The sequence below is a fragment of the Poecile atricapillus genome, chromosome 10 (assembly GCF_030490865.1).
Source record: "Poecile atricapillus isolate bPoeAtr1 chromosome 10, bPoeAtr1.hap1, whole genome shotgun sequence".
In the NCBI taxonomy this organism is placed as follows: domain Eukaryota; kingdom Metazoa; phylum Chordata; class Aves; order Passeriformes; family Paridae; genus Poecile; species Poecile atricapillus.
In genome coordinates, this window is record NC_081258.1 from 15,014,349 (window position 1) to 15,037,112 (window position 22,764).

Sequence of the window (22,764 nt, forward strand, 5' to 3'; positions counted from 1 at the left end):
CGAAGGGCCCGGCCGCCGCACCGAGGCCTTGTGCCACCACCCCAGCCCCGGGCAGGCCCGGCCCCCTCACCTGAGCTGACGCGGGTGTGGCAGGACCCACCTCCGGCATCAGGACAGGGCCTCCTGCTGGGAAAGGGCCCGGCACCCCGCTTTCCAGGGAACCCCATCCCCCGGGCTAGCGCAGAGAGGAGGCACAGGCTGCGGCAAGGTGAGAAACTCTGGAAAGTTTTTGTTTATTCACGTCAGAGAACACTCTGTACAAATATGACAGGCAATTTTCTTCCCTTGCAAAAAAAAAAAAAAAAAAAAAAAAAAGTATAAAAATAATCTTTATATATGAATCAAAAGTTCATTTGCAACTGCAAATTTTTCTCTAGGTATCCTTTTCGGGAGGTCATCTAACTGGTGGTGGACATGAACCCTGGGAAGGAGGGCGAGGGCCAAGCAGCACATGAAGAGCTTGAGCTACACCAAAGCCACGGAGCCTCGATAACACACAGGACCGAGGGATTCCTGTCAGCTTCCAGGTGAAGGGGGGAAGGTTCAGGGACTGGCTGCATGCAGGCTGGAAGTTCACCCCCCAGAGGGGTCTCACACCTCAGCTGTCTTGCCAGCAGCAGCTGCCTGATGCCAAACTAGTGTCCCATTGTTCCTCCCGAGTTCTTCGTGCTTTGCCCAAAGAGGCTGCCAGTGCTTTGTTACTGCAGAAACGAACAGTCCTTGTGGAGGAGTCCCATGCAGAGTGAGAGGGCCTGAGGAGCCACTCCAGGGACACAGGTCCCAAGCACATACTCTTCTTAGCTCTGACGGCTCTTCATACTTTACATCCCTTAGTGCTGGTGCTGTAGCTGGTTGTGTGTGTCACAGGCAGTGAGCAGCTATGCAGAGAAATTAAACATCAGCTATTTAAGTGGATGGCTGGAAGCTCCCTCTCTGCAGCAGCCAGCCATGGCCTGGCCTGGCTCTCTGTTTAGCAGTTTGCAGAGCAGGAAAGGCAGGACAGCTGCTTCCACTGTGGTGGCAGGAAGATGTGCAAAACTAAAGACACTCACAGGATCTGACCAAAACCCAAAGTTGGGGCTTGCAAAATACAATACAAATCCATCAGGACATTTTCACTCCAATTAAACTGCACAAGGTCCCAGCCTGGTACCAGCTGATGATCCTAAAGAACCCAACAGCAGACCTTCTGTTACAAAGCAATGAAGAAAATCTTGCAGAAAAATGATGCAGAGAAAGCATACATTAAGTAAAGACCTGCCAGAGGATCAGGAACTGGGATAAAGGGAGAAAATTCAAATATACAGAAAACCTGATCCTGAGAGAAAAAGGGGTTAAAAAAAAAGCTCTCTATTTTGACAACACCTACATAACCTGTCACAGCAAAATACTACTAAATTGTAACTGCTTGGTCACCTTTCAGACAGCTGCAGGTTCAAGTGCAATGGTTGAAAAAACCCAGCTATTTGCAAATATGAAGAGGCTCTGATGTCCCTAGGGTACCTTTCAGGCACCACCTGGAGCAGTCGTATCCTTTCAAACATCTCTTCAGTCAGGCAAAACCACAAATTAAAAACAAAACCATACTGGCACCTCTACTTTAGCCCTGTAAAAACAGCACAGCTGCTGGACAAGGAGCTGGAGACCCTGGGGTTGTGCATCAGCAGACTGGTGAAAGCAGGTCCAACATTCCTGCTGATGCACCAACAGGGAAAGGCTCCTGGGTCCTACAGGGAACACTCAGCTCCTGAATCCCACTAGGAGGCACAGCTGGCTAAAAAAAAGTGCTTTTTGTAAAACATACTAACTTGGTCTGAAGTCACTGAAAGAAATAGACACTTTGGTGCCATTTTTTTTCCTTTTGATGCCTTTTGGAAATAAAACTACCCCAATCCGAACCACTAACACAAAAATGTAACTAACAACCTCTGGGCTTGTGAACTGACCATGGTATTGGGGCTCCTTGTAGCAGCTGGTACCTAGGAGGTGCAAAGTGCCTCTGGGAGTGCAGGAAAAACCAAGGCATGCAGATTGGAGGAAGCTCAGAGAGGCATGTGGGAAAACTCTGCAGGTGAACTGGGAACACTCAAAACACAGACCCTTTGATGTGAGGCCCAGGATCCAGTGGAGAGATGCAGGGGGAAAGCTGCATGTGCATGTTGCACGTGTACCAGAGGAAGAAGCAAACTACCAGGAGGCTCCCAGCCTGCAAGTCCACATCTCTTGGTTCTGAGTCCATTTGAGAGCATCTCTGAATTACTCAGCCATCGAGCTCTAGCACAAAAGGAATCCAAAAATAGACACTTTCCAAAGAGTTACAAAACAGTCCGTGTTTGTGGGGCTCACAGCCGCACCGAGAAGTCAGAGGTTGAGGACAGGCACATCAAAGAGGTCACAGACACCTTCACTCTCATCCAGGTTATAGATGTAGTCGTGATCTCCAGGTGGAGGAGAGAGGCGGAGCAAGGGAGCAAACACTGGGGAAAGAGAAGCCCAGGGTTGGTTACAAAACTCAGCATTTCCACCCCAGCTGAGAGCTGCCAATGGCACTGAGCAGCGCAGCCATCTCACAGGAACAGTCTGTGAGGTTGCTTCAGTCAGCCTCACAGAACTGAAGAGACTCCTGGCTTTCACACCTCTCTCAGGGACTGGCAGGACAGCAAGAACTGAGTCTGTGTCCAGAGCCCAGAAAAGATGAGGGCAAGTCTGCAGTCACAAGGCTGCCAGCTGGGTAAAGTTACACAGCATGGTCTTCCTCCCAGGAAGGCCACACCATGACAGGAGACTTTGAGACTCACCTTCAGATGACATCAGCTCTTCCAGCAGCTCAGAGTTCACACATTCTGGGGAAGAGACAAGCATGGTAGCAAAACAGTCTGCTCTCCTGGTCTGCTCCTGGGTAGTTCCCCACTTTCCCCACCCTTGTTATCCCTTCTCTGGCTAAGGCACAACATGTGCAGCAGGCAGTGAAAGGAAGCTTGTGCTTAAAAGAGATAAAACCATGTAGTAAAAGTAATTCCAGCACAAAACACTATGGGAGAACTCCAACTCCTGTGGCTTAGACTGCACAGCCTTAAAGCAGCTGCCAGCACCAGGGCAACATTACGGGGATCACGCAGGGATGAGGCTGCATGGAGTGTGCTGCTAGGACTGTCCCTCTGAGCTCTGCAATGCTGCTCTCTTCCAGTCCCAAGTTTTGCCTCTGTAGCTGTTGAGTCTGTTTTGCCCTTTGCTCCTGGATTTTTTATGTTCCCCCTCCAAACTGGGAAGAATGCTCCATAAAACCACATACTTTACCATAGACAGCAAACATCTCCTTTACAATAGCATCCACATAGTGGCACAGCAGAGTTATTTTGGGTAAGTTAGATCTTCTACATGGTTGGTGCTTCACAGCAGTTTATATCTCAAACTTAACTCTTCAGATGTACTTAGACATCATCAAGACTTCATCCACTATCTGCAGCAGAGGTGCTAGGCAAGGAGGAAGGATGTTCTCCAAGCTGACTGTGGAGCACAGGGCTAAGAGCACACAGATTGGAGACTGAAACGTGTCTGTGTTTGGGTCTGTGGAGATTTTTACCTAAAGGCAGCACCTTCACAAAGCATCTGCTAGAGCAGGGAACTAGGGAGAGCTGTTGTACATCTCCTGAGACCACCACTGAAGTGCTGAGGTGTACTTGGTCCTGCCTGGCTGTAGGCCTACAAAGTATTCTGCCAGCACTGAAGAGAAATAAATGTACTGGTAAAAGTTTCCCAATTTAGGTTTATGTCAGACCAAATTCCTTCATCTCTTCTGCCTTTAACCCAGAGTCTGTCCCACCATTAGGCAGCAACCCAGACATTCCTTCAGCAGAGTCAGAACTCCAAACACAAGTGACAGCATCTCCCTCCCCTACTGCTCCAAAATTACCAGCTCCTCCACCACCACCACTGAGAAGTATTTTGAAGAGAGAACACTATCTCCCCAGATTATTTGCTTGGACTAGCCTTGGGCAGCTAAAGCTGAAACAAGACTTAGCAGGGATTTTTCTTTTCCATACTGCTGACAAGCTGAAGGAGTAGCATGGGAAGGCTGAACACGGATTAGCGTCGGCATGGGGATGGGAAAGCCCTTGCTGGCTGCACTGCAGGCAAGATCTAACAGAGGTTGCTGGAAACATGGAGACAGAAAAATACAGAAACCAGTAATTTTAAGAGTGCCTAACTACTCTTTAGTAGAGGGCCAGCAGCCACCAATGACCACAAGCACCTTACAAAACCACATCCACAAAATAATCCAAAAGGGAGCAAATCAAACAAATTGTCCCTTTTCTGTGGATAGATGGGCACAGAAAAAAGCTGTGGTCAGGGAATGAACGTACCTCTCATTGGATCAAACATCTCTGACAGCTCTTTGGGAAGTTCCAGTACTGCAAATACAACAAACCAAATGGTTTGGATCATTACATGAAGAGTCTGAAATGCTTTACAGCAGAATCACCCACAAACCTACTGTGCTCCTTACACACACAAATCATCCAGAAATTCTGTTCCCACACTCTGTGTCAGGTATTTATGCTGCAATGACAAGCAACAAAACACTTGAGCTCCACTACTTCAAAATAAATTTGTAGGAGCCCTGGGACATGAACATATTATCACAATCAGCAGCTGTGTCTGTAAACCTCACCCAGTACACTGCCTTGATTACCTTTTGTGGGATGAGGACATGCCTTTGGAGAGACACAGAGATAAGATATATCCACATTCAAGGCCTAATTCCACAACCAAGATGACTCCAGACAGACAGCTCATGCTTCTCTGAGACACACCAGCAGCAGAAGTGTGAAAGAAGCACTGTGTGAGCTACGTTTGAGTAAGATTTCTTCTAACCATAACCTAACCTCGAGTGTTTCTGCAGGGAAGTTTGGCTTCAAAACATTTCAGCAGTGTGGCTTAACCAGAGGATGCTTTCTCTCCTTGAGCCAGCCTGCCATTTCCTGGCATAAAGCTCCAGAATTCCTTTTTCAAAGCACATCAAGGAGCTCCCCAAATATATACTGCAAGGTCACTAAGAAGAGAAGATCACTATAGACAGATGAAGTATTCCTGAGCAAAGGAGGAAAAGGTAGACAAGAGCTGTCCTAATATAGAAAATTCCCCGAGTTACAAAGGTGCTCTCAGTGGTGGCTGAAAATTCTATAGCTTCACGTAGTCTCAAAAATAGGACCTTACTCTACAGAAGGGATTGAAAGGGAAAAACCCTACATGTAACAGCAGAGACGTGTCATGCAGGTGTCCCTTGCAGATTTTCTAGTACTGATATCACAGAAAGCAGCAGGACACTAGACAAGAGACAGTCACCTTGTCACCATGTTTCCTGGCAGCCTCACAGGGAAATGCCTACTCATCCTTTGCAGACCCTGGCTGACAGCAAAGGCAGAATGGAGTTCAGCTCCTTCCTCCAGGCCCAGCAGCCTCTCCCTCACTCCCAGCAGCAGGATTTTGGAGCAACACGTGAAACAAGCAGCATACTCACCTCCTGTGGGATCGGGCTTGATGGGCTCAAAGGAGGTAGAGGTGCTGGGCAGGACAGAGCTGCTGTCCAGTGAGGCTGAGGCCTGCAGCAGCTGCGTGTCCAATGCCGCCGGCTGGCCCTCAAAGTCACCGCTGCCCTTGGACTCTGCTGCTGGGACATCCTCTGGGAACAGCCACAGACACACCCAGGAATGTCATCTCCCACCCAAGGTAACCCCAAGGCAGCTGTGGCACAGACTCAGCCCTCGCTGGCAGTGCTGGCCAGGCAGCTGCCCTGGGAAAAGCTTTCCTGCTTTCCTCCAGGTCCTCCATATTTGGACATATTTCCTGCTGCTCAGTGAGCCTGCCTGACCAGCTTCTCCCCTGCAGGTGCTCCTATAGGCTGGCAGTACCTGCTGAAGCCAAGTGCCTGATCCCCCTGAGTACAGCCAGTCCCACTAACCAAAGCCAAAGGAAGGGCAGCAGCAAAGGCAGTGATGCCCCTTTGCCAGGAGCTCTCAACACTGCACACCCGGCAATGCCAGCCCCATCGGAGCCCAGGAATGTACCCTTCTCTACCAGCCACCAGCCCACTTCTGCCTCCCTTAGCTCCCTCTCACCTGTGCCTGCATTTTTCTGTGTGGGAGGGCCATGGTCCTGAGTGCTGGTGGGTGTTGGTGTGGAGGGCTGGGTGCTGCTGGGAACAGAGGCCTCCTGGAAGTGGGCGAGTGGTGGGATTTGCGGTTTCGAGGGTGCAGCTGCCTGGCACTGAATGAGGTCTTCAGGGGGAGGGACAGGGAGTACAACAGGAGGAGAGCTCCAAGTATCTTTGTTCACTAGGAGAACATCGATGGGACCACTTGTGCTCTTCAGGTGGATCTGGTATTTCTTCTGTCCATTTAGGTCCTGAAAAAAATCAATAGCAAAAGACATCCATTAAAAACCGTTTTCAAACAGCACATCAGTTTTCCGCAGGCAAAGCATACACACACACACAGAGCTCCTGCACTCTGCCCATGAATTTAACACTCACCTCAGGGACGGGAACCTCCAAACGTGTGCCGGATGGGGCTCGAATCACGAGGAGGGTGTCTCCTGTGGAAACAGAACCAGTCAGGGCTCCTGGGCACAAGCTGTTCTGATGTTAATTAAGCACTGATGAAGAGCTCCTCCACAACACTGCCACCTGCAAAGCTTCTCTCACTGCAACCCTCAAGTTTTTTAGCAGTGTCCTTATCAAGACTAATCTCTCTTTTCCTCAGAAGAATTGGTTTAAATTCACTCTTAAGAACATCTCTGAATCCTAAGGGAAGTATCCTTAATTCTGCTGTCACAAACTTTTAGATGTGAATTAGAAACGAAAGAGCTGCACTGCCAGCAGAGAGATGGGGTTGAACCAGGCTCAGAGCCAGGCTGCCAACCTCAGCCTTCAGGTGTCCCAACACCTGAAACCAACATTCCCCAGACTCTACTGGCCAGATCTGCCTTAGTTGTACTGGACCATCCACAGAGCCCAGCACACGTGGGGCTGGAAGCATGCTTCCTTTCCCAGTTCTGCACCTCCTTAAGACTTGCACCCTAATAACAGTCACAGGCAAGCAGCTCCCAGTCTGTATTTGGGTTTAGAGAAACATGAACAGAGAAATACCAGATCTGTGAACATCTGACATATTTAGATTAAGCAGCTTGCAGTTTTCAGTTTGAATGTTTAAGATTTAGTGTGGTTAATTCACAGTTCCCCAGTATTCTGATTAAGCTTCACTTGGTAATTAACACAGAAGATCCCCAGAGGGATAAGAGAGAGTGGACAGCAGAGAAGCACATCCCTTAATTTCAGACAGGCAATCAAGAGTCAGATCAGCAAAAGGTAAAGGGATTAAAAATAACATAGGATTTGTCAATTGGATGGGACTTGTTTAACAAATCTACACTTTAAAAATGCATAATAAAGCTCAAAAACACCAGCTTAAGCTGTAAGACCTGTTCGTTTCAAAGACAGGTGCTGGGTTTGTATCACCTTTGATAAATACGTCCCAAATACTTGTACAAAACAGCAGTAGGTTTCTACTTCCTTTTTGAATCTGCAAGTGCAAAATGCATCACAGCAACAGATGGGGAAATTATGTTTCCTGGTCACTAAAAAGTGACATATTCTTACTTGTCCTCTTTCTTTTTTTAATTAATCACTATTTGACAAGAGTCCAAGAGTGGAAACCTTGGAGCAAGCAGGTTCAATAGCAGTCAATTAAAAAAAACAGGAGCTGAAATTCAGCCTGCACCACAGTTTGAGAACACAAGAGGTCCACCAAAGAACCTCTGTAAGGCTGAGGTGTTCAGGAGAGGAAAAAGAGTAAGGCATATGTAAGGCATATTCTTACATGAAAACTGGACAGGCAATGGAAAAGCATGGATGAAGCCTCCATTCTAGAGGGAACTGACACCTACCCTCAGTAAGATCTAATCTCTGACCTCAGACACAAACCGGTTTACAAAAACCAGGTGCGATGAAATGCAAAACACTCAGCCAGCCAAGCAATGAGCTGTCTGCTGGCCTCCAGTAAACTCTTCCAGACTGTTACGAGTGATCTGGCCCCCAGCACTGTCAAACTGAAAACACAATCCCTGCCCCAAAAAGTGCAGTTTCAACCAGAAGAAACAGTAAAGACAGTAAAGGGTGGTGATGCAGCCACTACACCAGCAGGAGCTTGGTGAACAAGGAAAGCACAAAGGCAGAGATAGCAAACAGAGGAACTGATGAAGTGCAGGGTGAGAAAAGTGCTTGGAGGAGATTAAGAGAGCCAGACACAGGTGAGATGATGCATGGCTGGAGGCAGCCAGGATAAACAGCTTCAATCTCTGCAGCAACCAAGCAGATGCAGTTTGCCAGGTCAGGCACCCACTGAAGCAGAAAGGAGCTGTGACTTTGCACCACTACAGCTGGGAAGAACAGTTCATGTACTGAGGCTGTCCCACTGCATGCTGGCCACCAAGTATTAATCTGGTCTTGTATCTACCATTAGAACTGGCAACAGAAGAAACAAAGACTCCTGTGGGTTTTCCTCACTTTTGCCCAAAGACAGAACATAGGACTTTTGATACAGGCCACCTCCAACTTTAGGAATGGAGTGAGGGCAGAGCAAGTGGTGCGTTCCCTTCTGTCCTCCACTGTCTCCTTCTTGCATTCTTGCTGGCAGGAGAAATGATGTAGCTGAGGGAACACTTTTAATACTATTTCCCTGCTTACACCATGATTTCTACTGTGCAATAAAATTTGTTTCTTGACATTAGAACATTGCCCACCCAAGCCCTTAAAATTAAGGGCTTCTAACATAACACACATACACCCACAGAGTGAAACCCAGCAAGAACACTTCCTTAGGAGCAGCATCCCTACTCCTTTAAGCACAAGTAAAAGATATGGCCTGTCCACTCTAATGGAGACATGAAAACTACAACACAGTGGTACACAAACCCAGAATGGCATCAGAGCTGACATTACATTTCACTTTATGCTGTTGGGCTGCCCACTCTTTCTTGGAGAAAAGAGAGCAGCTGGGACAGACTGACAGGTCTGCAGCATCACATCTTTACAATGGAGCACCACTTCCTCACCTGTGAAGCACTTGCAGATATCTTCATGTGTCACATATGCTAATGTTCCCAAGGTTAAGGAGAAAGGCTGCAGCTTCCTGCACAGACAGAGAGCTCAAAGGGCACCTGGTGTTTCCTTCCTGAGCACATGGAACACCACTGCCACAAGGCTCTCCATGCCACACTCTGAAGTGGTCTGCAGGTGAGGTCTGCAAGCTCCATGACTGAAAGAGCTGACATCCGGACATAGTTAAGCCACAAGAGCTACTCTGCACTCAAGAAAGTGGCACCTGTGACTCAGAAAGCACTTTTCTCACTGTGGTAAACATTACTGTGTTTTTTATTTCCAAAATCCAGAGGAGAAGCTGGATGCAGAGAAAAGCAGGTCTCCAGGCTGGACAGTTACCCTAATTTCAAACCAAGGTGGTGCCTTTCTTTTTGGCCCTTTCAGTGAAGCTTCTCCAGCAGCAACACCAAGCCCTCAGGTCTCTGCTTCCCAGCCCAGCCAGTGAATACAGAGACAGAGCCATCAGTTCACATAAAGGATATCGACTGTTCTGCATGTCTTCTGTAACATTTTTGATGCTCTGCTGAACCCACATCTTCTGCTGCTCCAGCTCCTGTTCCCGCTGCTCCAGGTCCTCAATGTCTGCCTTCAACTCGATCAGTTTGTGAGCTATTTCACGTGTGTTGCAGCCAGGACCCACCCCCCTGAGTAAAGCAAAAATGGGTGAAATGTATCAGCCTCTGGAAGCACCCAGACCAACCCCAACCTCTCTGCCAGCCTCTTATTCCCACCTGTGTCAAACATCAATGCCAGATTGCCTGGATAGCCATGTCTGTGTACCTGCTCTAGATCCCCACCTCCCAGCACAGCAATGTTTGGTACATCTTTCTACTTCCCACAGTCTAGCAGGACTCTTTCCCCACCTCCAGTGCCATGACAGGCATATTTTCTAGCCCAAGGCAGTGCAAATATTTAATTTGTACCAAAATAACACCTTTGCTATAAGAGAGACACCTTACATACTTCAGCTTTCCTCAGCCCAGCTGGGAGAGGCAAGAGCATGGACCACTGAGAAACCTCTCTCTGCACAGGGCATTTTAATCCCACTGTCACTTAAACCTGCACTAGAAAGGACCTGTGAACGATTTAGACCATCTCTGCCACTCACTTCCACTGGATACTGTTCTTAGACTTCTTCTCAATCAACCCAATGCCTTCCAGGACATTTGTGATATCGTAGATCCGTCGCTTCTGTCGCACAGCCAAGGTATCTGCAGCCTGAAAAAGGTTAAGATACTTAATTCCAAACTCTCAGTCATGTTTAGCTCCTTTCTGCCTGTCAGAGTAACTCCTGGCCAAGTACTTTGCTCTCCATTTCATAGCTCTCCCGTTCCAGCGCTTCAAGTTACACAGCCACGTTCTTGATCTCATGACCATGAGAAGTCACTCATTCTTTTTTTCTTTCCCCACAGCCTCCCCACTAAACACACACCAAATTCCAGCAATCCTGCTGGCAGTGGATCCAAAAATCACCATTCTACAATAGTAAAGCAATACTAGAAAACAGCGGTTCAGCAGCCCAAAAATCCATCTCTCACTCAGGGTAGAGATGGAAATGGGAAGGGGAATGCTGAGAGCTGTCTGCGCAACACTCCAGTGAAATCAACATTCATAAAGACTTTTCTAAAGCTGATCTGATGCCACATGACAAAGAATCAATATCTCTTCAAGAGATTTCTCTATTTGAAAGACATGATTCCAGAAGGAGAGTAAACATGAGCAATCCTGGGGCTTCCCTGGCTTGCTCACACGACCCTTTTCCCCTCAGGTTTCAGGACTCGAGGAATGGCACTGTTTCCACTACCACATGGCAACCTAGCACCAGCAAGAGTTAACGTGTGCACAGCCAGGACCAACAATGTCTGTGGCAGTGCAGACAGAGCAGATCAACACAAGATCCTTGTCACCCACCAGTGACAGGCTGGGATTTTGGAGACCCTACACCACACAATTACACAAATCACACTAACCAACATGAATCCACTTAATGGACATTTGAAGCAGAAATATATTGTCAAATCCAATGAGAAAACAATTTGGCACAGGCATCGAGCCAGGAAACTTCTGTATTATTGGAGCTTTCTGGCACTTGTCTGTCTCACACATGTGCCGACATAAGAGGTGCTTATATAAACCACAGCAAAGGAACTTCCCCTACAGGAAAGGCCAGAGATTAAGTACTGTACATGGCACAGTGTTACTTCCTCTAGGTGAAGATCTTGAAAATACAGAAGCAAGATGCATTCACAGAGCACTTCTCCACTGCCTAAAGGCATCGGGGACAACCTCTGGCAGGTGTTTCTGACCACACTCCCCCTCCTGGTGTGTGCCGGGAGGGTTAAGTGCTGTACGGACAGTTTCTATAGGTATGTGTTTCTGTAGATGTCTGAGGCTGTGCAGGGCCGGATCATTATGGTGCCAGTGATAAGTGCAGGGCAAGAACACAGATGAGAACAAGATGGTCAAATGGGTCTGCAACTGAAGCACACAAACACCTGCAATGTCTGGCAAGGCCCTGGGGAAAGAAGAATGCCTGGGACGACCCGATGGAGCGGGGAGAAGGGCAGGAGGGCGGCCAATGCAGAGCCCTCTGTGCACGGCCCGCAGCTCTGCCGCACCCCCAGGGACCCCGCTTTCCGAGCACCTACAAACAGAGGATCAGGACGGCTGGAAAAGCCCTCCAGGGTCATCGAGCCCAACCACTAAACTCCAGCCCTAAACCATGTCCCTAAGCACCACATCCACAAGCCTTTTGACCAGGGGCAGTGACTCCACAGCAGTCCTGGGCAGCCCATTCCACCAGTGCCTGACCACTCTCGCCGTGAAGAAATTAAATTTTTCCTGGAATCCAATCTAAACCACCTGCTGCACCGGGCGCTGCCATGTCCGCGTTCTCCCCATCCAAACCTGCTCCAGCCGCGGGAGGACCGGTCCCGCCGGAGCCCCGCTCTCCCGGCGGCCGCTCCCCCCGAGCCCACCCCCGGAGCAGCGGAGCCCTCTCCCGCCGCCGGCTGCCCCCGCACCAGCTTGAGGTCGAGCACGCCGTCCTTGGCCTCCTGCAGCAGCGACACGAACTTGGTGGTCAGCAACCCCAGGCTCTTCTCGTGGCGGCTGGGCGCGCCCGCAGCCCCGCTGCCACCCCCGGGGGGCTGCGCCCCGCACTCCGCCATCTGCCCGCCGCCGGCTCCGGGGCCGCGCATCCGCTTCCGGGCCGCGGGGCTCCCCGGGAACCTCCGGGGCGGGGACGGCGGCGGGGCGGGGACGGGGGACTCCCCCCCACCGCCTCCGGGGCTCGGGAGCTGTTCCGCTTTGCTCCCGCTGTTCCGTCAGCCCCGTCGGTCTGGGGGTCCCCCCGGGGTTCCTGGGTAAAGCCGGGGGTGCGTCCATCCCCTCGCCTTTCTGCGGTGCCAAACCCCCGCCCTGTGGTACCGAAGCCAAACCTCAGCCGTGTAGCCAGCTCTCGGCGCCTGGGTGACAGGGGCGGTTTGCTGCTCCAGCACACCCAGTGCCGGGGGAATCCTCCAGCCTGTGCCTGGGGAAGGCAGTTTGTGGCAGGGATACATCTCCAGGTCCATGCACAGCCATGGAGGGTCCACGCCCACGTTCTCTCCTTCGGGTCAGGCTGCACAGCGCACCCCTCCATGGTGGATCCAGTTTCGAGCGGGCTCCCACTGTGGATGGGCTGGGGTCTGGCACCCCGCTATCGTCCCCGAGCCAGGGTGGATGCGAGGGGGCAGCGCTGCGGGCACGGACAGGGCTGAGTGCCCGCAGAACAAGGGGTGCCAGTGAGGGTACACAGAGTGTGACCTCCAGGACGAGAGGAAATGGCCTCGAGTTGGGTCAGGAGAGGGTTAGAATGGATAGTAGGGGAAATTTCTTGATTAAGAGGATGGTCAAGCACTGGAAAAATGTTGCCCGGGGCAGTGGTGAAGTCACCATCCCCGGGTATGTTAAAAAGGCATGTGGATGTGTCACTTAGGAGCATGGTTTAGTGTTGGGCTTGGCAGTTAACGGTTCGTACTCGATGATTTTAGAGAGCTTTTCCGACCAAAATGATCCTTTGATTCCGTGATTTCTACTCCCCAGACCTCCGTCTGTCGCGGTGCCTTCCCGTGTCCCCCCTCCCCTCCGCCCCCCGTTCCTGACGTCCTGAGCGCGGCTGCGGGAACACAATGAGGCCCTGAGGAGCGCGGCTGCTCCGGCTGAGGAAACGGCAGCCGGCTTCCTCCGCAGCCCTGCCCTGACCCCGCAGCTCCGCGCAGCCTGGACACCATGGGCATGTCTGCGGAGGACGAGCGCGCCGCCAGCCCCAGAGGTAACAGGGATGATGCGCCCCGGGAGCCGGCGAGCTGGGCAGGGAAGGGATGCTGCTGCTTGCAGCACATTTTGGGGATTCCCCTGCCCTTTGCCTTACTACCCCCTCCGCCCCACGGGACCTTTTCCCTGTGCCGGGGCTGGTGCCTTGTGTCCTTGCGGGGTGGCAATTTGGCTGTGTTTTCTGATGGTGATGCCTGCGCCGGGGCAATACTATTCACCGTACACCTTATCCTCAAAGCTGCTGCCCTCCTCCCTAATCCTCTGGTCACCAAGGCCGCCAGTGGCTCCCCAGCAGGGCAGGAGCCTGGCTTGGCACTGGATGATAGCCCCGCGGGGCTGCAGGGAGTGGCTGGGAATGGGATGGAGTGGGGGAATGATGAAACCGAGCACTGGGGACTGGGAATGGTGTGTGATAACTGTGCTAGTTCTCAGCCCTCCACTGTGGCCAGGAGCTCTTTGGCATGGCTTCAAACCCTGCGTCAAGGGGGACACAGCTGCATGGGTGCTTTGGGGAGACCAGGAGTCTCCAATGCTCACCTTAGCCTGGCTCTCCTTCCTGCGAGAGCTGCCTTCTCCCCATCCCTCCTGCTGACTCACTGCTGGAGTCTCAACCCTGCTGACAGCTTCCCAAGTGGCATCGGACCCCCTTAGACAGCCTGGTGTTGTGTTTGGGGGAGCAGCTGGGATGTGCACTCGGCCCCGGGACAATCTGAGCTGGCAGTCTGAGTCACAGCACCCCAGGGCAGCCTTCTTGCTGCCACAGCAGCTGTGACAACCTGGGGCCGTGCTGGTGGCATTTGGGGGGCACTTATGGAAGGACCCTCTTGGTGCCATGCTCCCCGGCTTCCCACATCCGTGTGTGCTTGGAAGTCCACCGGCAGCGAGCTTCCTGCCTCTGGCCTCAGGGGCCCTTCCTGCCCCACTTGGTTGTGCTAACTGACCCCTGGCTTCATCCCCAGATGAGGAGTGGCCGGAAGCAGAGAAGGCTGAGAAGCTGGCGAGAGGAGCTGCTCTGAAATGGGCTTCGGGGGTGTTCTACTGCCCCGAGAAACTGGAGGGGCTTGGGCATTACCGGAGACGAGAGACGCAGAGGAACAGCTCCATCCAGTCCCGGCTGAAGGTGTGTGTTTGCCCATCCCATGGACACTTGCAGCCACACACCCTCCTCAGGCAGGGATCCCAGCCATCCCCTCTTGTGTGATGAATCCTCTTTATGTCCTCTTTTGACAAAACCTTTTCCTTTGGCTGTTGCTTGGGTGAAGTGCAATTACTGGGGGGAGAAGACTCCCTTCACCCTCTGCCTTACCCCCAGGCAGTGTCTGAAGTGTTAAAAGGAGTCTTCTGTGTCTCTGACCATCCTTCTATATAAAACAAGGGGGTTGAGCAGGACTCAGTGCACCCCATCAATGCCCTGTCCCAGCCCCAAAGGCCACCCTGCCCCACAGCTGGGAGGAGGCACAGAGCTCCAACCTGCCCCTGCCTGTGGGTCTCCACAGGGAAGACTCAGTCTCTACACATTTGTAAGGGCTGTCACAGTCCGTCTGCACACCTCCCTCCTCACCCACCTCCCCTTTTGCATGACCCAAGAAATTAATAACTTCAGGACTGAATCAGTCTGAGCACCACAACTTTCTCCTGATAATTTTAGAGATGGTTTCTCCTCTTCTGATTCTGGATTAATTGTCTGGGAGGCCTCAGTGAACGCAACTTGCTTCTGGTGATTCTTAGCACCAGGAACAGGGAGTTAAATGAGTGGATAGGACATGGAGATATGCCAGTGCCACTTCAGGGCTGGAAACGATGGCATTCCATTTGGGAGGAGGGTTTATATAGCCACTGAGGCCCTTCATGCCTTGGGGGCACATGGGAGCCCTGTGACCCACTACTCTTTTGCAGAAACAAAGTAACCTTTTAAAACTGAAAGAGACATCTGATTACTGTTTACCCGGGTCCTCGAGGAGCTGGGAGAGTGCCTGCAATACATAACATGAAGGGCTGGGCCAAACAGTGTACAGTTCTCTTGCCTTCTGGAGCTGCTCCACTGCCCCTCCATCCTTTTCTGCTCCCCAGTCAACTGTCCAGTCCTACCTGGAGGGGGTAAGTGCAGGGCTGGAGCAGCTGCGGTCGGCGGCCCAGGAGGTGCAGAGCGTGTGCCAGGACCTGGGGGCTGCACGATGGGCCCTGCTCGACAGCGCAGACCACTTCCAGGGCCTCCAGCAGATGAGGGAGCTGATGGAGGAGCATGTGCAGCTGGCCTCAGTGGTCCAGGTGCTGCCCCAGATCTTCTCGGGTAAGGCACCGCCCCAATCCTGGTCAATTTGGGCTGGAAAGCCCAGGGGGAAACCTCAGTCCAATCACGGGCTCTATGCAGGGCTGGTGGTAAGGCCTGAGCAGGTCACTCAGGCTTTGCCACTTGGGTGAATGGAGGTATCCCTGCTTCCCCAGGGCCTGATCCAATGGTGTTCCCAGAGCCCCAGACCTTTCCCTCACCATCTCCTTGATAACCTGCATCTATGTTCCTGGTGCAAACCCCTTCATCTCCACACTCAGTGCTGGCATCTCTCTCCCCTCTCCCACAGTCCATGAGGTTTTTTCCCATATCCTGCAGCTGCTCCATGGGCAGCATCTCTTGGAGGCCCACGTGGAGCTCATGATGGTAGAGCAACTCCGGGATGACATCCTCTCCCAGCTGCACCTCCGCGGGCTCTCCAGTGCCCAGGCAACTGTGCTGTCCTACTTTGGTGGCCTGCAGGACCTCAACGAGAGCCTGGCCAAGCAGCTGTGGGACATTGTGGGCAGCAGCCTGCAGCTGGTGCGCGAGGACCCCGTTGTCTTTGTCACTGCTGTGAGGATCATCGAGCGGGAGGAGAAAATAGATGATACTCTGCTCTTGGAGGCCACCTTCCTGCCCCCTGGACGCCCAAAGGGCTGGAGGCAGAAGTTCTACCAGGTCCTCCAGGACACCATCACAGGAGCCCATTTCCATGCTCCCCGCATGGATGCTGAGGGGCCAGGGCTGGCCAAGCACCTGGCAGCGCTGCAGAAGGACATCGTGTCTGAGCTGCGTGTGGTGAAGGACCTGATGGTCCAGTGCGTCCCAGCTCACTACAACATCCTCAGCGTCTGCACTGCCACCTACCACCAGGCCCTCACCAGCCACCTCCAGGAGATCCTGCGGGAGGACCTGGACAAACAGGGACTCTTCCTCCTCCTTGAGTGGGCACTCCGTGTGTACCACAGGTCAGCACCAACCCCAGCACCAACAAATGGGATGTTGTGGAGAGCTGGATTGTTCACCAGCTCATGGATGGGTTGGAAGAGTGTCCCTGGCTGCCAGGGGGTGACAACCAGCAGGGCAGAGGGATGGGTGGGAACTCCTGGAAAACAGGCCTTCCCAGCCCTGCCTCACCTCTGCCTTCCAGCCCAGAGATGATGGGTCACCCTGACCTCCTCCCAGAAGTGGATGTTTCTGCTCTGGATCCCTTGATGTCCTCTGAGCTTGTGGATCAAACAGAGAGGAGATATGTGATGAAAGTCAAGGTGAGTGAGCGGGACAGGGACCCAGTGACTCCCACTGAGCCAAGAATCTGCTCTGACAGCAGCTGCAGACCATGAGCCTAGGATGAGGCCCAGGATTCGCTGCTGTGCTATGTTGGGTCTCAAGGGAGTCTGTATTTGGCTTCTTGGGCTGCCTGTGGCGGGTGTCCATCCTGCAGGCTAGCGTGTTCGAGTGGATGCAGAGGACCTTGGAGGTGGAGTTCAAGGAATGGTTCAGGGAAGAGGAACCTGAGACAGACCATCAAGGCTTCTTCCAGTCAGCCTTGCCTGCCATTGTCATGCAGGTGGGACCCCAAGAACATGGGTACAGATGGGGCATGGCGGCCCAGGAGGGGCCTTCCAAAAAGGAGTCCATGGCCTGCAGGCTCCCCCTGAATCACCTCCACTTTCCTCTTCTGGTGCAGATGCTGAATGAGAACATCCAGGTAGCTTCCTTGATCACCGACTCTCTGCAGCAGAAGATCTACAACATGGCCTTGGAGGAGCTTGAGGCATTCCTGGGCCGGTCAGTGGAGCCACTCACACACCTGTCCACCCTCACAGACCCTGGGGTCATGGCTAAGCATCACAGGCTGGTGGTAGAGATCTGCTGTGGGGCACCCAATGCTCATCCAGGTCACAGAAGGCTCAACAGCCTGTCTTCCCATGGGGCTGCTGTCTCAGCCTTCAGGGGGCATCAGCTCTCGGGGCCTGATGCCCCAAATGCTTGTGTGCTGAGCCCTCCCCAGGGGATCCAGAATGGGTCCCCTGTCCCACCCTGCCCAACAACCTGTCACTCTCCAAGCTGGTGGCAGGATCTGAAAGGAGCCAAGTGAGCTGGGAGGGTTGTGGGAGGTCCATGTGTCCCCAGGAGCATTCCAGGGCCAGGTGCCTGTGGTGGGACACCTGGGGCTCTGCCTGCCCGTCACGGCTGCCTCGCTGTGTTGCAGCCTGCGGGAAGCCCTGGTGCAGTGCGGGAAGGAGCACCAGCAGGACCGGGCCGTTCCCAAGTACTACATCTCCCACCTGTTGGCCGTGCTCAACAACAACCTGGCTCTCAGGTAACCTGCACCAGCAGCTGGTAGCTCTTGTTGCAACACTCACCCCCATCCTCCCTGGGACCAGTGTTCCCACTATGTTTCCCAGGCTACCTGTACCCTCTCTTCTCTCTCCTAGCAATTCTGTCTCCTCCCTGCACCCTGACACTGCCTGCAGAGAAGTCCCTGCATCCCTCCAGGCTGCTCTAGACAGGATGCAGAAGAAAGCCACCCAGCTGCTGCTGGAAGAACTGCTCCAGGACCTGCAGGTATGCTGGTCCAGCACCTGAGGCTGACAGGGCTGCAACAAAGCTGAACTCAGCAAGAACAGCCCTACTACAGCACCCCAGGCTTGAGTTTATTCCTGCCCAGGGTCCCTGCCATGTACTCTGTACCCTGCTATCACCTTGCAGACATCTCTGCCAGCCTGTCCCCAGACCTTGATAAACCACCCGATGTCTGTTGCCAACAGCACCACCCCATATCTCTGGGGCAGATGGCTCATGGCCCCCAAATCACTAACGGACAGAGACCAGGAACCATAGCCCCCCCCAGCTGCCTTACGCTCCTTCTGGCTGTTCCATGGCAGCAAACCAGCTGGAGAGCAGCAAAGTCTGTGTGGAGGATACAAATCCATGTGCAACTGCCCGAGTCGTTTCCTGCTAGTGTAGTCAAATTTAGCTTTCCTGGAGTCTGGACCAAAAACATAGAATAATTAACAACATTACTATTTAAGGCTTGAATACCATGAAAACAAAGGAAGAGCCAAAGGGTGAAGAGCTTGCAGGCAGCAGTGGCCCCAGCAGAAACAGGAGTATGTGCCTGCAAGCAGGAAGACAGGCAAGGACAGCAGGGCAGGAGTAGGAAATCAAAAAACATGTTATGTCTACACAAGGGAAGTGGAGTGGAAATTAAAAATAAAATCACAGCAGGACAGGCCAAAAAGCAAGTGTGTGAGGAACAGCTCATTGCTCACACCTCAGGTGCACATCATGACCCAGATAAAGCCCCAAAATGAGGCTCTTAGGGTGTCAGGGAGGGACAGCCCCAGTGTTTCCATGATTTGCTAACCTTAACCACTCTGCTGTTTTTACACTGAGTTTTGGCTGGCCCCAAGCAGGGGCTTGGGGGCTTTGCAAGGCAAAGCAGCCATGGTGCCAGGCAGCAGGTGTGGGTGTTGTGGTGCCCTGAGCTGGCAGCTCTGCGGTGATGCAGGGCACAGACACTGCTCCTCTGCTCCCTTCAGCCCCTCTGCCTGCAGCTGCCTTCCCGCAAGTGGCTCTCTGGGTCCCAGCTCGTCGGCAGCATGTGTGAAGTGATTGACAAGTATGCAAAGGACTTCTCCCGCGTCAGGAAACCCTTGTTCACGGTACCTCCTTCAAACTGCCTGTCTGTGGGACAGGGAGGCTGGGCAGTGGGGGGCCGTGCTGGGGTGCTGGATGCTGGGAGCGCTGGAGAGTCTGTGTCCTCTGGAGAGTCCAAAGAGCACTGCCACACAGAGATGTTCAGGGCTTACCCTAAATCCAGCTGTTTTCTCTGTCCCTTCAGCCAGGGGCTTCCCAGGACATTGTTCCCATAGCTTGGTGTTGTATCAATCCCTTTTGCCTCTGCCTTTCTCTGGGGAGCTGGGGTCTGGACATGCAGGCAATGCCAGCGCTAACAGCTGTCCCCTGCCCAGCTCCTGCTGGCGGAGAGCGAGCTCCTGGTGGCAAACCAGTACCTGCGGGCACTCCTGCAGAAGAAGATGGTGTGCAAGAGCCGGGAGGAGCGGGGCCAGCTGTGCCACCGCCTGCTGCAGGACGCCACGCAGCTCCGGGAGCTCTTCTGTGGCCTGGTGAGAGGGGCCCGGCTGTGGTGGGGTGCTGGGGCTGCACCATGGAAAGGGAGCATCACCTCATCCTCCTGCTCCCCTCCAGCCCTCAGCCCATGAGCAAATGGGGCTCTTACACTTGGGTGGCTGTGAGGCCGATATGGGAGGAACTGACTGGATTAGGGACTCTGGGAACCATCACCCTGCCCAGCAGCTCCTGGTGGGTGGGACATGCTGAATGGGAAGACACAGCTGCATGGGCTCAGGGCCCACCTAGGCACTGAGGATACAGCTGTCTCCCCAGCCACTGCAGTGACCTCCTCTGGGTCTCACACCTGGCTGCTTTCCCTCCCAGGGCCTGGACAAGAGCCAGCAGAGCCTGGAGGCTGTTTTTGCCCTGCGGGAGCTGATCTGCCTCAAAGACCCAGCACTACTCAGCCTGGAGGTGCTGGGCTTCATCAACAAGTACCCCGATGTCAGGTAAGGTACTCCCTGCAGGAGGGGATAGGTGAGCCTGCTCAGGAGAGACAGTCTTGGGCTGTATGCTGTGAGGTGGCACAGCAGAGCCACAGAAACCTGAGCCTTTACCCCCTTCTCCCTGAGGTTTCCTTTTCCCATGCTCCAGATTTGAAGGGTTCTTGAAAAGTCCCAAGGGCAAAGGTGTGAAAAAACCCAGCAGTTCTGCCGTGGCATTTGCACATCTGTATTTGGTGGCCAAACAAACTGTGAAAAGTGACAAAACACCAAATTAGAAATGTCAAAAACAAATTCAAAAGGTCTGGGGGGATTGTTTTCAAGAAAATGCTACCTTGCCTGGTGCCCAGTACCAGTTTTCCCCTGGCCTTGGCTTGGCTTCTCTGGACTGGGGGAGCTGTGCAGCACATGAGCAGTGCCCAGGCTCACCCCTGGCTCTCTGCCCAGCGATGAGCACATCTCCACCTTGCTGGATATCCGCGGTGACGTCTCCAAGGAAGTGCGGCACGTGGTGCTGGAAATGATGGCTCAGCACCCCCAGGTCCTGCCCGAAGGCTACCGGCCCATCTTCAGCACCATCCTGGTCCCTGTGCCAGAGCTGCCCTTCTGCCTTCGCAAGGGCAAGTGTGCCTGACCCTGCCTGGCACCGGTGCCCTGCTGGTCCCAGGTAGGGGCCGTGTGGGGCAGCTCTGCGGCTGTGCGTGGTAAGAATGGAGGTGACGTGTGGCATCCCCTACACACAGCACCTCGTCCTGTGTTGGGGACACTCTGGATAAAGGCCACCCTCCTCTGGTCTTGCCCTGTGAGAAGATTGTCCCCTGCAAGCACCAGTCGTGGGATACCTGGACTGGGGGAAATCCTACCTGTAGCTATTTTGCTGGCCTGCTGGGACAGTGACTGGGGGCTGCTCAGGCCTGGCCCATTGCCTGCAGGAGAAAGAAGAGTTGCAGAATGGACAGGAGTCTGCAGCTGGGGCAAATTCACGTCTCCATGGGGCTGCAGGGATGTTTGGGTTTCTGCAAGTCTCCAGACAGCTTCCTGAGCCAGTGTGTCCCAGCCATGGGAGGCTGTTACCATTCCAACTCTGAGGGACACTGGAGCCTTGCTGGGGCCAGGCTGGCCAGGAGGGTTTCAGCCTTGGGAGGTCCCCTGGGCTCAGCCCTGGGGTTGGGTGTTGCTGCTCCACCAAGCTGGGCCCTGCATGGCTGGAGTTGAGCAGCTGAGCCAGCTCATCGTGGCTCACGGATGCAGAGAAGAGCAGAAGGTGGTCTCCCCACCCTGGACAGTGCCATCAGCCCTATCCCTGCTGGCACAAAGGGACAGCTCTGAGTTCCTGCTGACCTGCCAGTCTCCTGGCTCTGGCTCATTTGTCAGCATCCAATGCAGGATTGGAGTTGGAGGCTCTCAAGCTGCATGGAGTGTGGTCGTGCCTGGTGTGTTGCCTTGCTCCAAGGTTCCTCTGTGATGGGCAGCATCACCCTGAGCACTGGCTCTCCCTGCATCCTCTGCTGCTGCCAGCCCTTGGCATCTCCTCCCAGGTGCCATATGAAGATCAGGAGCAGTCTGTGTCTTTGCCTACACCCTTGTGCCCAGCCCCTGCAGCACCCTGGGAGATTTCCATGCTCTACCATGCTTCCCACCCTGGGATGGGCCACACCCCACTGTCCTTGCATGGTACCACTGCTGCAAATAAAGGCCTAAGCTCTGCACTTGCTCTCAAGTGTCCAGGCTCTGCTCCCTGGAGGGTTGGGGCAGGGATCAGGGTATGTGGGTGGCACAGAGGGAGGGTTCTATCCCTGTGTTCAGCATCACCCTAGAACTCATCAGGCTCCTTGCACCCTGTGCCAGCCCAGGAGATCATCCAGGACACAGGGGATGATGCAGACACTACATACACATTGTCCAGGACAGAGGGGGCCTCAGCCCTGGGTCAGCTGGCTGCAATGCTAGAGGGATGGGCTCAACTCAGTGAAGGGCTCAACTTCAGCTTGAGGAGGTGCCCACTGTCCTCCCTGGGGCTCATGATGTGCTTGCCCAGCGGGGCACAGCTCCCACCTGCCTGGGAAGGTATCTCCCCTTCCCACCTGCCCCCGTTGGTTCTGGCACTTGTTCACTTGCACTGCGGACATTGTTCAAAGGCTGGCCCTGAGCCCTGGGAACATCCAGCTGGGACCACCTCTGGCTCAGGCCAGGACTTCATGGCCATGTGGAAAAACAGCTCTAGTCCCAACAGATCTGAAATAAGTCTGAGCACGGGATAACCTCCCACCCCAGGCACTGGTGCCCACCCCAGCATGTCCAGCCCCACTGCAAACCCAGCTGTGTGCCCAGAGCCAGCCCCCTGTGCTCTCCTCCATCACAGCCCTGTGGTGCTCTCCCACTCCAGCTCCACAGGCTGCAGTCATAACTAACACCACCCATGACAGCAAAAG

At 53.4% G+C, this 22,764-nt stretch overlaps 2 protein-coding genes across 7 annotated transcripts; one reads left to right on the plus strand and one right to left on the minus strand.

Annotated features, from left to right (window-relative positions):
• Nucleotides 1-217: 217 nt before the first annotated feature.
• E2F4 (E2F transcription factor 4) lies at nucleotides 218-12,361 on the minus strand. Of its 2 annotated transcripts, XM_058846393.1 has the most exons (10): nucleotides 12,181-12,361; nucleotides 10,266-10,375; nucleotides 9,638-9,801; nucleotides 9,112-9,153; nucleotides 6,533-6,594; nucleotides 6,120-6,405; nucleotides 5,522-5,683; nucleotides 4,365-4,412; nucleotides 2,799-2,843; nucleotides 218-2,477 (listed from the first exon to the last, which is right to left on the minus strand). In XM_058846393.1, the coding sequence occupies exons 1-10, from the start codon at nucleotides 12,355-12,357 to the stop codon at nucleotides 2,362-2,364; spliced, it is 1,212 nt and encodes a 403-aa protein (XP_058702376.1). In that variant the 5' UTR covers nucleotides 12,358-12,361; the 3' UTR covers nucleotides 218-2,361. The 2 variants fall into 2 exon arrangements, with proteins under 2 accessions (XP_058702376.1, XP_058702377.1); XM_058846394.1 differs by lacking the exon at nucleotides 4,365-4,412.
• Nucleotides 12,362-12,419: 58 nt separating this feature from the next.
• Nucleotides 12,420-22,043, plus strand: EXOC3L1 (exocyst complex component 3 like 1). 5 transcript variants are annotated; one of them, XM_058845592.1, is made up of 15 exons: nucleotides 12,441-12,726; nucleotides 13,244-13,472; nucleotides 14,434-14,594; nucleotides 15,545-15,571; nucleotides 15,683-15,764; nucleotides 16,054-16,714; nucleotides 16,897-17,014; nucleotides 17,191-17,316; nucleotides 17,437-17,537; nucleotides 17,962-18,072; nucleotides 18,188-18,317; nucleotides 19,295-19,417; nucleotides 19,727-19,882; nucleotides 20,214-20,338; nucleotides 20,780-22,043. In XM_058845592.1, exons 2-15 carry the CDS (start codon nucleotides 13,430-13,432, stop codon nucleotides 20,964-20,966), a joined length of 2,151 nt encoding a protein of 716 aa, XP_058701575.1. In that variant the 5' UTR covers nucleotides 12,441-12,726; nucleotides 13,244-13,429; the 3' UTR covers nucleotides 20,967-22,043. The 5 variants fall into 5 exon arrangements, with proteins under 5 accessions (XP_058701574.1, XP_058701575.1, XP_058701576.1 ...); XM_058845591.1 differs by having other exon boundaries at nucleotides 12,420-12,534; nucleotides 15,545-15,764; XM_058845593.1 differs by lacking the exons at nucleotides 12,441-12,726; nucleotides 15,545-15,571; nucleotides 15,683-15,764 and having other exon boundaries at nucleotides 16,083-16,714.
• Nucleotides 22,044-22,764: the final 721 nt, after the last annotated feature.